At 39.4% G+C, this 13,811-nt stretch overlaps 1 protein-coding gene across 1 annotated transcript; it reads left to right on the plus strand.

Annotated features, from left to right (window-relative positions):
* Positions 1 to 200: 200 nt before the first annotated feature.
* Positions 201 to 12,851, plus strand: ZBTB41 (zinc finger and BTB domain containing 41). Its single transcript, XM_081010806.1, is given in 11 exon segments — positions 201 to 233; positions 235 to 1,387; positions 3,417 to 3,624; positions 4,944 to 5,010; positions 5,998 to 6,145; positions 6,482 to 6,611; positions 6,871 to 6,966; positions 7,963 to 8,069; positions 8,352 to 8,457; positions 9,028 to 9,116; positions 9,972 to 12,851. Coding segments are annotated over 11 exon segments (2,778 nt in total). The 5' UTR covers positions 201 to 215; the 3' UTR covers positions 10,628 to 12,851.
* Positions 12,852 to 13,811: the final 960 nt, after the last annotated feature.

Below are 13,811 nucleotides of genomic sequence, written 5' to 3' on the forward strand. Positions count from 1 at the left end.
GTCTTTAGAATATGTGTGGGTGGTGACTGGCTTTGAGGGAGCAATAAATATATTTGCAAACCGTATTACCTGCTCACAAGTAACTTAATTCCTGCTGAGAAATTACATGTGGCTGGGTTTCAAACAAAAAAATTGTTTAAATTGTTTGTTTTTTACAGATTATAATTTCAGATATTACTGAAGCAACGCTCTGTTTGAGAGACTTTGGGTTACGTATGAAGTTCCTGATTTTAAAGTGGCACAACTGCAATGAAGAAAAGGAGAAAGCTCACTGCAAATTTAGATGACAAAAACCATCTTGATCATCGGAGGGAATCTTCAGATAAGATTCCTGTTGCAGATTCTGTGCAGAAAGTTATTGCTGGTTCTGCAGGAGTCGCTGCTGCAGACCAGCTTGAGTATTCTAAAGAACTCCCGCCATCAACAGCTCAAAGAAAGCTTTTGAGCTCCCTGCAGTACAACAGAAATCTACTCAAATATTTAAATGATGATCGACAGAAACAACCATCTTTTTGTGATCTGCTCATAATTGTTGATGGAAAAGAATTTAGTGCCCACAAGGTAGTAGTTGCTGTTGGGAGTAGTTACTTTCATGCCTACTTGAGCAAAAATCCAAGTACAAATGTCGTTACCTTGGATCACGTAACTCATTCAGTTTTCCGCCATCTACTTGAATTTCTCTATACGTCAGAGTTTTTTGTGTATAAGAATGAAATCCCCTTAGTTTTAGAGGCAGCTAAGTTTTTAGATATTATCGATGCAGTCAAGCTGCTGAACGCTGAAAATGTTTCCAGTTTGCAGTTTGAAGAGACGTCAGAGAATTCATCCCAGCTAGAAACATCCAGTGAGCAAACTCCCCAAGCAGCAAGCAATCACCAATGCACTCTGTGCAATCGCAACTTTTGTTACAAGAAATCCTTAGAAAATCACTTGTCCAGAGCACACAAAGCTTCTGCCCGGGAAAAAGAACATGGGCTAAAAATGGTCGAGAGCTCAGATACTTCTACCAGAAGATCACTGCGAAATCGCAAATGTCCGGCTAAGTTTGATCAAAATGACAACGAAAGTGGAGCTGCATCTGATGGCAATTTAAATCAAGCGAGTCCTGGCAAGAAAAATGATGAGTCTAACGACGAGTCTAACAATGAGTCTGAAGACAGTGGAAGTGAGTATCACACTGATGAAGACAGGCAAGAGGAGGACACAACTGACACTGAGTCTGAAGAGCAAAGTGAAAAAGAACGTGATGAAGAAAGACATGAGACAGGTGATCCAGCAGGAAATATTTCTGGAGGCAGTCTTTCCACATATATTCCAGTCATTTTTCAGAACGGTAGCAAAAAATACTTGCAGTGTCCTAAGTGTAATAAAATATTTGATCGAGCAGGTAAGTGGGAATCACATGCTCGATGTGCTTTGCCTCTTAGGTTCAAACAGATTTGTGCTCTTTGTGATCATTGCTCACACCTCTAAAAGGGCTTATGCGACACACTGTAAATGCAGGTCCTATATAGAGCATTACAGTTCATATTATTGAGCGAAGTGTGTAGCTGACATCCTTGGAGTAGTAAAAGAAAACTAGAACCTCATGTGTTCTGTATATTGCCATATCCTTTGCGCTAGTATAACAAATACAGCAAGTTATGGTCATGTCATTTAACTACCTGAACAACCGTATTTTGAAATGCATGTGAAAATGACATTAGAAAAAGAACAGTTAGATGTGTAATCCAGAGAATACTTCAGTTTTTCTGGACTTGCTGTTACAGTTCTTTTAAGCACAAGTCATCTTTGAAAAAGACATGCATGTTGTTGTTAGGTATTTGAACACGTGTGTTAATTATTGGAATTGAGAGTAGCTAACATGCCCTCTATATGATGTTGGGCTACAACTTTTGCTAGCCCCAGTCAGCATGACCAGTGATCAGGAAGAATGGGGATTGTTGTCCAGCCATCACCTGGAGGCAGTTCATCATCACCACCACCATTATTATTATTATTATTACTACTACTACTACTACTACCCTGCCTTTCCCCTGATGGGACTCAAGGCAGTTTGAGATAAAAACAAGAATCACTAAAAATAATTTAAAACAATTAAATTAATAGAATTAAAACTATATACATATATAAAATCTGTTTAAAACATATAGGAGATAATTATAATAAAAACACCACAGCACCAGCCCTCTCATTAAAAGCACTCAGTTCCCTGTTAAAGCAATAAGATCTTCACCTGCTGGCAGAAGGATTGGAGAGAGCTAGTCTATCTTCTCCAGGGAGGGAATTCCAGAGTCTGGTAGCAGCCACCAAGAAGGCCCTCTCCTGAGTCACCACCAAGCATGCCAGTGAGGGTCTAATAACAGCAACAACAACAATATATTCCTTATACCCCACCCATCTGACTGGGTTGCCCCAGCCACTCTGGGCAGCTTCCCACATGATAACAGCAAAATGTCAAACCTTAAAAACTTCGCGATACAGGGCTGCCTCCAGATGTCCATTTTCTAAATCATTGGTCTTCATCTGGCGGGCCACGACTTTTACCAGTTGTCGTTGCAACCGAGAGAAAGAGAAGGTCAGATATAGGTCTGATTACAAAGTTTGTTGCCTTGCAACTCTTTTGGGAACACATGATGGTGATGGCTTTATAAACTGAAGCGGCCACATTCTGGCATGTATGTTAGTTGCATGGATGCTGAAATTTATGTAATTGTGACAACTCACAAAAGGCCTGCTGAAGTCATCTAAACTCTGGAGGCTGCATGTTCACTCCCACATGGAGGCACCAGTTGATACTGTGATCCTTCCTGTGGCCTTGCATGCTGTTAATGCTGATCAGCCATCTGAGCCAGGCCTTAATCAATTTTGGTAAAGGTAAAAACAATATACAACAACAAATTTAAATTGGTGAATTAATCCAGGTTCCGGTAAAGTTAAAGACCTCTGTGCTCGGTTATTACAGCAGGGCATGGTCCAAGGCATGGGATGACTAGTGGGTCAAGAAGACTCTAGCAGAGGAACTGAAACTCATTGGTAGAGTCCCTATGAAGTCTGAGGAAGCACCTTAACAATTTCACTGCAGTGCTAGTTGAGATCGACTGAGGTCAAATTGCATTGTGTTTTAGCTCTTGAGTGAGTTTATTCAGGTTGTGAACTAGTGGTGGTGACAACCACATCCCAAACACTGCTAGATCAGCTAGCAGAAGACAGAACAATTTCACAGTTTAGACAACGTGTTCCTCCCCAAATGGAAATACTTCCTTGAAGAAGGGCTTCATTTATTTATGTAAAGCACTATAACCTTGGAAATGCCATCACAACCTATACTTGATGCATAGTAGTACTGAATGTTTGCAGGACTATAGTTGCTGGTTGGTTATCTAATATTTTAACTGGAGTGGTTTGTTTTGTAGGGAAATTTGAGATCCATTCTCGTGTGCACACTGGCGAGAAGCCGTTTCAGTGCGATATCTGTCATCAGCGCTATTCAACCAAATCCAACTTAACTGTACACAGAAAGAAGCACAATGATGAAATTGTATGTCATAAAAAGGAACACAAATGTCCATATTGTAACAAACTGCACGCCACAAAAAAGACCCTAGTAAAGCACTTGAAGAGGCAAGTATGAATGAAATTTTTTATGCTATACTTACATGCTGTGATGATGTGATTTATTTTAAGTACAAGATTATAAACAAGTATTGACGCAGGAGATTTTATAAACTACCTGCTTGAAATATGTGGCAACCATTTATTTTTAAAGTCCATGGCATTAAAAACGTGTGTGTTGAGGCGCTCGGCACATTTTATAAAGTGACTACATTGTTTCATTGCATGGCAAGTGCTTGTATTTTGAGACAATTCAAATGCTTGCCTGCTGTTGATGCTCTGTACATTGAAGGGCTCTTTTCATCACACACACACACACACACACACACACCCCAAACACAAGTGATAGGTGAGGAATCCATATGTATAGCAGTATAGGCTGGTTTCAAATAATGTTTGGGCTAAAGGGCTGGGCATGGAAAGGGCAGCACATGAGAACAATATGTTGCAGCTTTTCTAATGCTGTATAGTTGAAATATACAGGGAATACGTTGGGCTGTGCGTTGGACCTGGGCGAAGTCTGAGCTGAATTAGGGGGAACGGGCTTCAACCCAGATTGTCCTGGGCCAGGTCGGGTCAGGCTGCCCACAGCAATCCAGGGCTATTAAGGGTTGGGGACTGTTAGAAAGAGAGATGAAAGCTAGGAGCTAAATGGCACCTTAAAGCTAGGTTATAGGCACAACAACAGAATGTCTAGACACTCTTTTTTATAACAAAAATTCAAAACTGAAAATGAATGAACTGCAGCTAAAATATTATGTTCATTTTTCGTATGGCCTAGTTCCTTCCCCTGCCCACGCCCCTAATATTCTTAAGAGGGTCTCTTCTCTAGTATTCATAGAGTAGCTGAAGTGGGGAGGCAGAAAAAGGTCCTCCTTTCCTTCCACTCTGCAGTTTTAATCTGAAATCTTAAACGCAGTACTGCACCTAGAGCTTAGAAACTGCTTGCGCTAATTAAATTCCCTGTCACAAAATTTGCCTAGAACAATGGGAGTTTTGAACACTGGTTGGTGAAGAAGGCCGATGCTCTTGGGCGCAGCGTCTCCTTTCGCATTAGGTCTTTTAAATTCTTGTGTAAACAAGCAGTCACAAGGTAGAGGGGTTCACAACATAAAATTACAATATAAAAACACAAAAATCATAGTAAAAATAATATGCAACAACTGCAAATAAGAATATATAAGACATTTTTGCTTCTTTTATGTAGCATGGGGAGTATGTTTGTTGTGGGTACTAATACAACTTGTTTCTAATATTTCTTTCTGTGCTCAAGCATATAATTTCCTTACTCTAGAAATAATTTCTCAATGGATTTTCCCACCCTGCAGATTCCACCCTGAGAAAGTACAGGAATTTCTCTCCAAAAAGAAAAAGAGTGAAGGCTGGAAATGTGATGTAAGCATAACTTTGATTTTATTGGGAAGAAATGGACACTTTTGGTTACTATTATTATTATTTATTAGATTCATAAACCACCCATCAAAAGACCTTAGGGCAGTTCACAAGATAAAGATACAAGATAAAAGCACAGATAAATAGTTAAAACAGAAACAACAAAATGATAATCCCCACTACTCTTTCTCAGATTCAGAGAACTGACTGTGGATACAATCAGGCTGTGTGGATTTTCCCTTTTCAGCTGCAGTTCTTCATATAATGCACTGGTTTCCTTTACTTTCTGGTGCATGTAATAGTGGGGCACAGGGAGCTCCTATGAGGAGGCCCCCCACAAACTCTAGTGTATGGGCGAAAACTCAAACTTCATGGGTTTTGATATCTCCCCCCCCGCCTTATTTTTTTAATGCATAATGCCATTCCAAGTTATTATTATAATAATTTTTTGCATATGTTGGATTAAGACATTCTTAGAAAATGTGATTGGTACGTGGCAGTGATTGATGCCCAAGTTCTTAACACCAAATAAAAAAGACCAGTCCTACTTTCTGTTATGCACATTTGTGTGGAATACCTTCCATTCGTATATAGCTGGTTTCATGGCTGCAACAAAGATTTAAAAATAACTGACTTCATGCGGTAGTATTTTCATCTGGTAGCGTGATCATGTAAATTCATAGTGAATAGTAATACCTGCAATTAATCAAGATGCACAGGAATTCTCTCTTCATGCTGAAGATGGGTTAAAACCTGAAAGAATCAGACATGACTATAGTAGAATAGCCACTAGTCCATATAACATGAGTCACAATGCATTTTCAGAAATATAATATTCTGATGGGTTCCTCACTGTCTAGGTATTAGCACTTCTGTTGATTAAAAACAGAATAATAGGTTTCTTACATTGAAGAAGCTCATGTGTGTGTACATGGCACATTCTAGTAGATGTTAATAGTTAATGGTTGGTTGGCTGTTCTATCACTTTAGATTTGCAATAAATCTTTCACTCGAAGGCCTCATCTGGAAGAACACATGATTCTACACACACAGGACAAGCCCTTTAAGTGTACATATTGCGAAGAGCACTTTAAATCCCGCTTTGCAAGACTGAAGCATCAAGAAAAGTTCCATCTCGGTAGGAAAATCCCATTCTGCTAGTAAATATTAAATATAAATGCATTTTCTTCAGTGTGTATTTGTAGACATAAATCATCATTCACTAAGCAACTTGTGCAAATCTCTTCCAGGATTGTGTTTCAGTATGTATTTTCAACCTGTTTTTAGTTGTGCAAAATAATCAATACTGCTTCCGCTTTTGAAATACGCCTGTATGTATTGAAGGGATTATTAGAAGTGTGTATTTTGCCTGACAGTTTCATGTTCTTGAAGTCTAAAATAATGTGCTTGGCTTTGATGCGATCCTTGTTGCTCAAGTGGAAACAATGTAAATTGCATTTGTGTTTCTTCCCAGGACCTTTTCCATGTGATATTTGTGGTCGTCAGTTTAATGATACTGGCAATCTGAAGCGCCATATTGAATGTACTCATGGAGGAAAGAGAAAATGGACATGCTTTATTTGTGGGAAATCCGTCAGAGAAAGGTAGGTAGTAATATACATGCGTAAAGAAATGTTTTTGTACTAATTTGTTTCTACACACAAAACTCTTAACTTTTCAGAAGTTTTTGTATAATAAATAGGAAAAGGTTGACCTAGTACTTTCAGTCTTTTAAGATCTTCCTAATGGGAACAGTAGTTCTCCATTCTTCAGAATGTATTGGACTTTAATAACTGCGACTATTGATCACAATGAAAAGGTTGGAGTATATATTCTTCAAATATTTTCATTTTTCTCCTCCAGAACAACTTTGAAAGAGCACTTGAGAATCCACAGCGGAGAAAAGCCTCATTTGTGTAGTATTTGCGGGCAGAGTTTTCGTCATGGAAGTTCATACAGGTAACACATGTCTGTATCATTACTTAGGATTACTGATAATGTAATGTCAGAAATGCTCTTGACATTTCGTTTATTCTTGGGCAGAAGTTAGAAAAAGCAGCTGTGGTCGCTTTTTATTTTTTACAAGGTTACCTGGAGTTAGGCTGGAAAAGGAGGGAGGGAAATGAGCGTGTTGCCAGCAAGAGACTCTTAGCCACATGAAAAGTTTTTTTATAGATATATTTTTTTCCTCACAATTTTATACATTTTAACAAAGCAATTTCTAACATTAAAGTACAAGGTTCTTTTGAACCTTCGGACCTCCTTCCCTCCCTCCATGGGTTCCATGTTTACGATTAAATTTGCTGCATCTTTTACCATTATCCATATGTTAAATATCCATAATTATCATTAAAAAAAATCCACATTACAAGTGTCATTACATCCCTGCCAGTGATTTTAACTGTTTACAGTGGTCTTTTAAGTAAATTACAAATTTGCTCCAGTCTTTTAGAAAATACTTGCTCTTACTGGTTTCAGATCTTCCCTGTCAGTTTGGCCATCTCTACATACTCCATCAGTTTTATTTGCCATTCTTCCTTTCTTGGTACTTCTTCCTTCCTTCCATGAAGAGTCCCCCCCCCCCCCAACTGCTGTAAGCTCACTTTTGTGTAGCCAGGTGGGCATTTGAGGAAGAGCTCCAAAATAAAGGAGGATTAAGCTAGGATAGCCAGTTCAGATGTAACAACAGACCACAGTTAACCCTAAGCACAGATTCAGAACCCAACTTCAAATCATGGTTTCTGATTGGTCATAAGGTGATGATTGGGGTAGGTTCAGAGATGTAAACAAACTATGATTTAGAGTTGTGTCTAAATGCTGAAAATACCTCATCCCATGCATGCTGAGCTATTGCTTCGCCGCAGTTCTAATTATGGGGATTGTTGGCAGGCTGCGCTTTAACAGTGAGCACAAGAGATCCCATGCAAAGTTAACCTTGTGCATTTATTAATGCAGACTTCATCTGCGGGTCCACCATGACGACAAGCGGTATGAATGTGAAGAATGTGGAAAGACTTTCATTCGTCACGACCATCTGACAAAACACAAAAGGATACACTCAGGTAGACAAATGACGTTGGCTTTTTCATTCAAAGAAACCCTGGTTAGCTCAAAAACAAAAGTCTTTGATCTCCTGTTGGCCTGTAGAAGAGGGAAATGCATGAATTCAAGGCACATCACAGCCCATACATGCAGGACTGAACCATGCATTTGACTTGACCTGAAAGCGTATGAAAATGTCATGATTATTTGGCAGTGTTCTGACAGACTGGGTTTTCCTTGTTTGGGTGCCTTCGGTCTTTTTTATTAAAGCTCATTCAGATTGTGCTTTTGGTTCTCCGAAGGTGAAAAGGCCCATCAGTGTGAAGAATGTGGAAAATGTTTTGGCCGAAGAGACCACCTCAGTGTTCATTATAAAAGCGTTCATCTTGGAGAAAAGGTGTGGCAAAAGTAAGTTTTCATTTTAATTCTGAAACGCCTTTGTATGTCCCAGTTTCAGTGTAACAAGAAGGATCCTTGTGCCAGCACGCTCCCTTTCTCTGCACACTTGGCTTTAGGGAGACATTGCAGTTTGCCAAACCACAGTTTCCCATCCCGTCCAAACTGGGGAACTCTTGTTTTAAATGCTGCTTGGAAACCAGGATCTTCACCCCTTTCTAGTTTGTGTTTTAGGCTGCTTTGTGGCGAAAAGGCTTCTAAAGTGGCATGTAACAATAATTTTTTAAAAAATGCTAAAACAAAAAATGAGGTTAAGCAGCAGTACAAATCAAGAGTACAAATTAGTTTGGCCCCAAGATGCTGGTAATTAAGTGCACAGGGTAAAGTTGCTTTGACATTTTCTGCTTGTTTTCTAATCTAACACATTTATATCTTTCTCCAGGACACAATTTAAAGCAGGGGCAGGGGCGGGAATTAGAATGTTAAGCCTGTGATTTTGAATGTTAAGCCTATGATCATGTATACACTGAAAATATCCATGGATGTGGAATTTTTTTCTAATACGTTCCATTTTCCTTGAAGGTACAAGGCAACATTTCATCAGTGTGAAGTCTGTAAGAAAGTGTTCAAGGGGAAATCAAGTTTGGAAATGCATTTTAGGACACATTCAGGTAAGCAGTTGTGGACTTTATGCTTTGGCGGATCAGCAAGAATAAATGTGATGTTTCATATTATGGAATTCATAAGGGTAGCATTTTGTGGCACATAGTATGCCTTGGCATTTGAATACTAGCTAACAGTTTAGTGTACAGTTTAGTGCATGTTTGTAGGCTCTCCTATCTCAGAATCTCATCTGAAAAGTTAGCACAAATTAGACTTTGATGTGACTTTCTACATGCCCAAAGTTCTTGATGTTGGAGAGCTGTCAATTGTAGAATTGGAAGGGATCCAATCTAGTCCAATCCCCTTCAGTGCAGGAATCTCAACTAAAGTGGTATATTCTAGGAAGAACTGGACCATGTGATCAGAACTATCAGTTCAGAACTGTTAGCTCTGAGCAGTAGAATAATGAACAAATAAAACAAAATAAAACCCTGCCCATCTGGCTGGGTTTCTGTATAAATCGTTATGTAAGAAAACAGGTTGTCGCAGACTAGATTTCTCATAGTCTAATTAGTGGACTATCTTGGTTAATTACAGTCAGTTGGGATAATTCTTTACCTTTCATTGGTAGGACGTCTTAGCACTAGATATAGATATACGAAAAGCTTTACAAATGCATTTCCCGAATATTAACCTGTTGGCTATTAAAGCAATGGTTTTGTGTGCGTGTTTTTTTTTTTAAAAAACCACAAACAAGAATAAACCTTAAAATCACAACTTTGGTTCCTCCCCCCCCCAATGTTTGCCAAAATATTTAAATTAATAAAACGCCTCTCCATGCAACAAAGAAACTAATAACGCTATGTCCTATTGATATATTAGGAAATATTTACTCTATTTATTCTGACTTTTTTCAAACACAGGTGAAAAACCGTACAAATGTCAAATTTGCAACCAGTCTTTCAGGATTAAGAAGACGTTAACAAAACATATGGTTATTCATTCGGATGCCCGGCCCTTCAACTGTCAGTATTGCAATGCGACATTTAAACGGAAGGACAAGCTGAAATATCATACTGACCATGTGCACGGAGGAAAGTCTGCCGAAGAATCACTAAGCCCAGTGCCGGAGGAGAAAGTAGTCTCTTTGCCAACCCAGTTTGTACCCGATGACAAGGCTTTCCAAAGTGAGTCTAAACCGTTTGTGGAACCAGCCAAGGTTTATCAAGCAGAAACCAAAACAATGCTACAGAATGTATCGCCAGACGTGTGTGTACCACTAACACTGATACCCGTGCAGATACGCGAAACTCAGTCCGATCTTGTAGAACATACCACCCCTGTTTCATCCTCGCCTCACAACCTTCTTTCTTCACAACCTCCTCCAACGGACTACCAGCAAGCGACGGATTTGGCATTTCTAGAAAAATACACACTCACTCCACAGCCTGCAAACATCGTTCATCCGGTCAGACCTGAGCAAATATTGGATCCTAGAGAACAGTCTTATCTTGGAACATTGCTGGGTCTTGATTCAGCTCCCTCAGTGCAGAATATTTCAACTAATGATCATTCGTGATTATGTGTGACAGGCTATTATGACAATAGTCAACAAAGTAATTCACTAGTGCCAGGATTTCTGCTTGTGCAGTTGAACTTCTTCTTCTCCCCAAACCTGCTATGGGGCGTTGAGGGAACCCCCAGATTTAGGAGACACATGGGGAGGGGAGAGGGAGTGTCGTTACATAGCCCAAAATCCTTGTGCAAGTGGAACTACTTCGTTAGAAATAGCCCTTATATTTCCCTAGTCTTGCTTCTCTGTTTAGCAACCAGAAAGCTCTCAAAGCGGAAAGTTGCCAAGTACAAAGGAAAAGAAGTGTCTTTTTAAATGCAGCGGTTCAACATTCAAAATATAATCGTGTGGTTTTTAAATATTGTACAGCTATTTTTAAAACAACTTTCACAAGGTAATCTTATTCGTCAAGAAACCTTAAATGAAATAATTGAGTCATTTATGAATAGCTCTTCTCCTTTGCATTATTAATATGCACCTCTCATATATGAAAAAGGTTTTGGGACGTTCAAAGGTACAAATAACACAAGTTCCTCTTTATATTACAGATCATAAAATTATTTTAACTGTTAAAGTTCTGATCTCCCCAGCTTTGCTCTTCCTGCACGGGGAAAACAACACATTTCCAGGTTTAGCATTGCATCCAGGGATTGTGACTTGCTAGCAATTTGTCATAATGGAAATATAATTCAAATCTGCATGCACACACAGAAGATATAATCGTTCTAAGACACATAGGGCTTTAAAGATCAAACATGGCACTTTTAGTTGGGCAGGGAGAGAATTGGCAGCCATTGCTGTTGCTTTAAGAATTGGTGAAATAAAAGACAGCTGACCCATGCTTTTCAAGGGAATAATTTGAATAAATATCTGTACAGAAAAGTATGCTTCTAGATACTGGTTGTTGAGAATTGCAGGCAGAGGGAGATAGAGCAGTTGTCCTCTGCTCCAGCTTCCTAAGAGCATCTGATTGGCCACTGTGAGAATAGGATACTGGGATGAAATGGACTTCCATCGTGATCCAGTAGGCTGCTCTTAAGTCCGTCCTTCCTTCTTCCTTCCTGGTTTAACTTGAGGCAGTCCTAAGTAAACTTAATTGGAAGTAATGGTCTGTTAATCCATGTGACTTAATTGGAGTAAATATCGGATTAGTCAGACGGTGGCCAGCGTTTTTAGCGTCCAATAACACTAAAAAAAATGCTGATAAATCAGTTTCCACTTCTAGTGCTTTTGAGAACTGTTGCTAGATAGTTGTGGAAAAGACCCAAAATGTATATGAGGGTTGATATAGAGGTTCTGTGATCCTCCTACAAATCTAGTACTTGTTACCTCATTACAGTATTTTTCTTTATAAATGTTCTTACATTTAAACAATCGTGGAACCATAGGCTACTTGGGTGCCAGGTAGTTTGTGTTCTTGCCCATGTTTCAGCACTTAAAACAGATGGTTGCTACAAGCTTCTTTATGGTTAGGAAAACTAAGAAGCTTGTTTTGCGAGTTCTTCTATCTTAATTGTTGTCTTCAGAGTACACCAAATGTGCGTGTTAGCTGTTGAATAGTGCTAGAAATATGTAGAGTTGAAGATTTGAACGTTTGGTCCAAAGAGGTATAAGAAACTCCTGGTTTTATGGCTTTTGCCACATCTGCACATATCCTAAAGACAGGTGGGTATGTGTAGCAAGATTAGGAGCAAATACTCAGAGGTACTGCTGTCATGTAAGTATGTTGGATAAGTGAATTAGGTTTGGAGTACATATAATGCTAATTTTTAGGAATGGGGTAAATCACGTAATCTTTTTATGTATTTTGGCATCATTTTGATACTCTAGAACAGCGATGGCCCTCGAGATATTGCTAGACTACAACTCCCATCCTTGTCCATTGATCATGCTGGCTAGAGCTTATTGCAGTTAACATTTGTGGGAGCCAAAGGTTACCCATCTATGATCAAAAAAAGGAAGCTATACAGCCCTGTGTTTACTAACTGCATTAACTAGAGAGTCTCACGAGCTGGAAGTTGCTTGTTTTTAATTGCTTGTTGTTATTCATTTTTGTTGTGTTTTAACCGACATTTTTGATGCTAAATTACAACTAATTGGACTTGTGTTTGCTCTGTAGCATATTAATTCAGGAACGGTTTCAAATGTGAAGAACACGAGATGGCCCTTAAAAACCTGTTTATACATATGCTGATGTTGTGAAATTAAAAATGATCATTTTGACTTTGAATCTATAGAATGTTTACCATCACCTCTTCACATCAACGTTTCATGCAATGAAAGTTTTTCCCCCTGAGTGTGCAGGCTGTGTGTCACCCATGTGCGCCTCCTGGTCTCCTAAATACTGCATTGCTCGTTAAGCAGAGGAGGTCTTTGCTGAATTGACATCTGGGAATGGAGATGTAGTGGCTATATGAAATGCAAATGTAAGGAGACTGTTCCATATGATGGAACAGCTACCAAATGCCACCAGAAACTTCAGGAACAATTGAAGGTGGAATAACTGGTATATCTATGTAGTACAATAATTTATATCCTGCATTTCAGGATGTAAATGCTTCCAAGGCACTTTACAGGTAACATTAATGCAACATTAAACTCATCAGGATCTTTGGCAAAGGACAGTTGATGGTAGATTGCCTGGGGAAAAGAGGAAGATTAGGTAGAGCTGGCCTTGAGATTTTCATCTGCCTCTTAAAATTGCCAGGATTAAGTAATTATTCATTTAATATTCCCTGTTGAGGGAGTGAGATACTGCACAATGGAATGTGGGTGGCACTGTGGGTTTGCCAATCAGAAGGCCAGCAGTTCAAATCCCTGCGATGGGGTGAGCTCCCGTTGCTCTGTCCCAGCTCCTGCCAACCTAGCAGTTTGAAAGCATGCCAGTGCAAGTAGATAAATAGGTACCGCTGCAACGGGAAGGTAAATGGCATTTCCGTGTGGCTTCCGTCATGGTGTCCTGTTGCGCCAGAAGCGGTTAAGTCATGCTGGCCACATGACCCGGAAAGCTGTCTGTGGACGAATGCTGGCTCCCTCGGCCTGAAAGCGAGATGAATGCCGCAACCCCATAGTCTCCTTTGACTGGACATAACTGTTCAGGGCTCCTTTACCTTTTACCTTTTTACTGCACTATAAATCTGCAACTTATTTATTTAAAGTATTTGTAGGCCGCCCTTAAGTCAAAAAATAT

This window comes from Podarcis pityusensis (assembly GCF_964106645.2).
Source record: "Podarcis pityusensis genome assembly, chromosome: 6".
NCBI lineage: Eukaryota > Metazoa > Chordata > Lepidosauria > Squamata > Lacertidae > Podarcis > Podarcis pityusensis.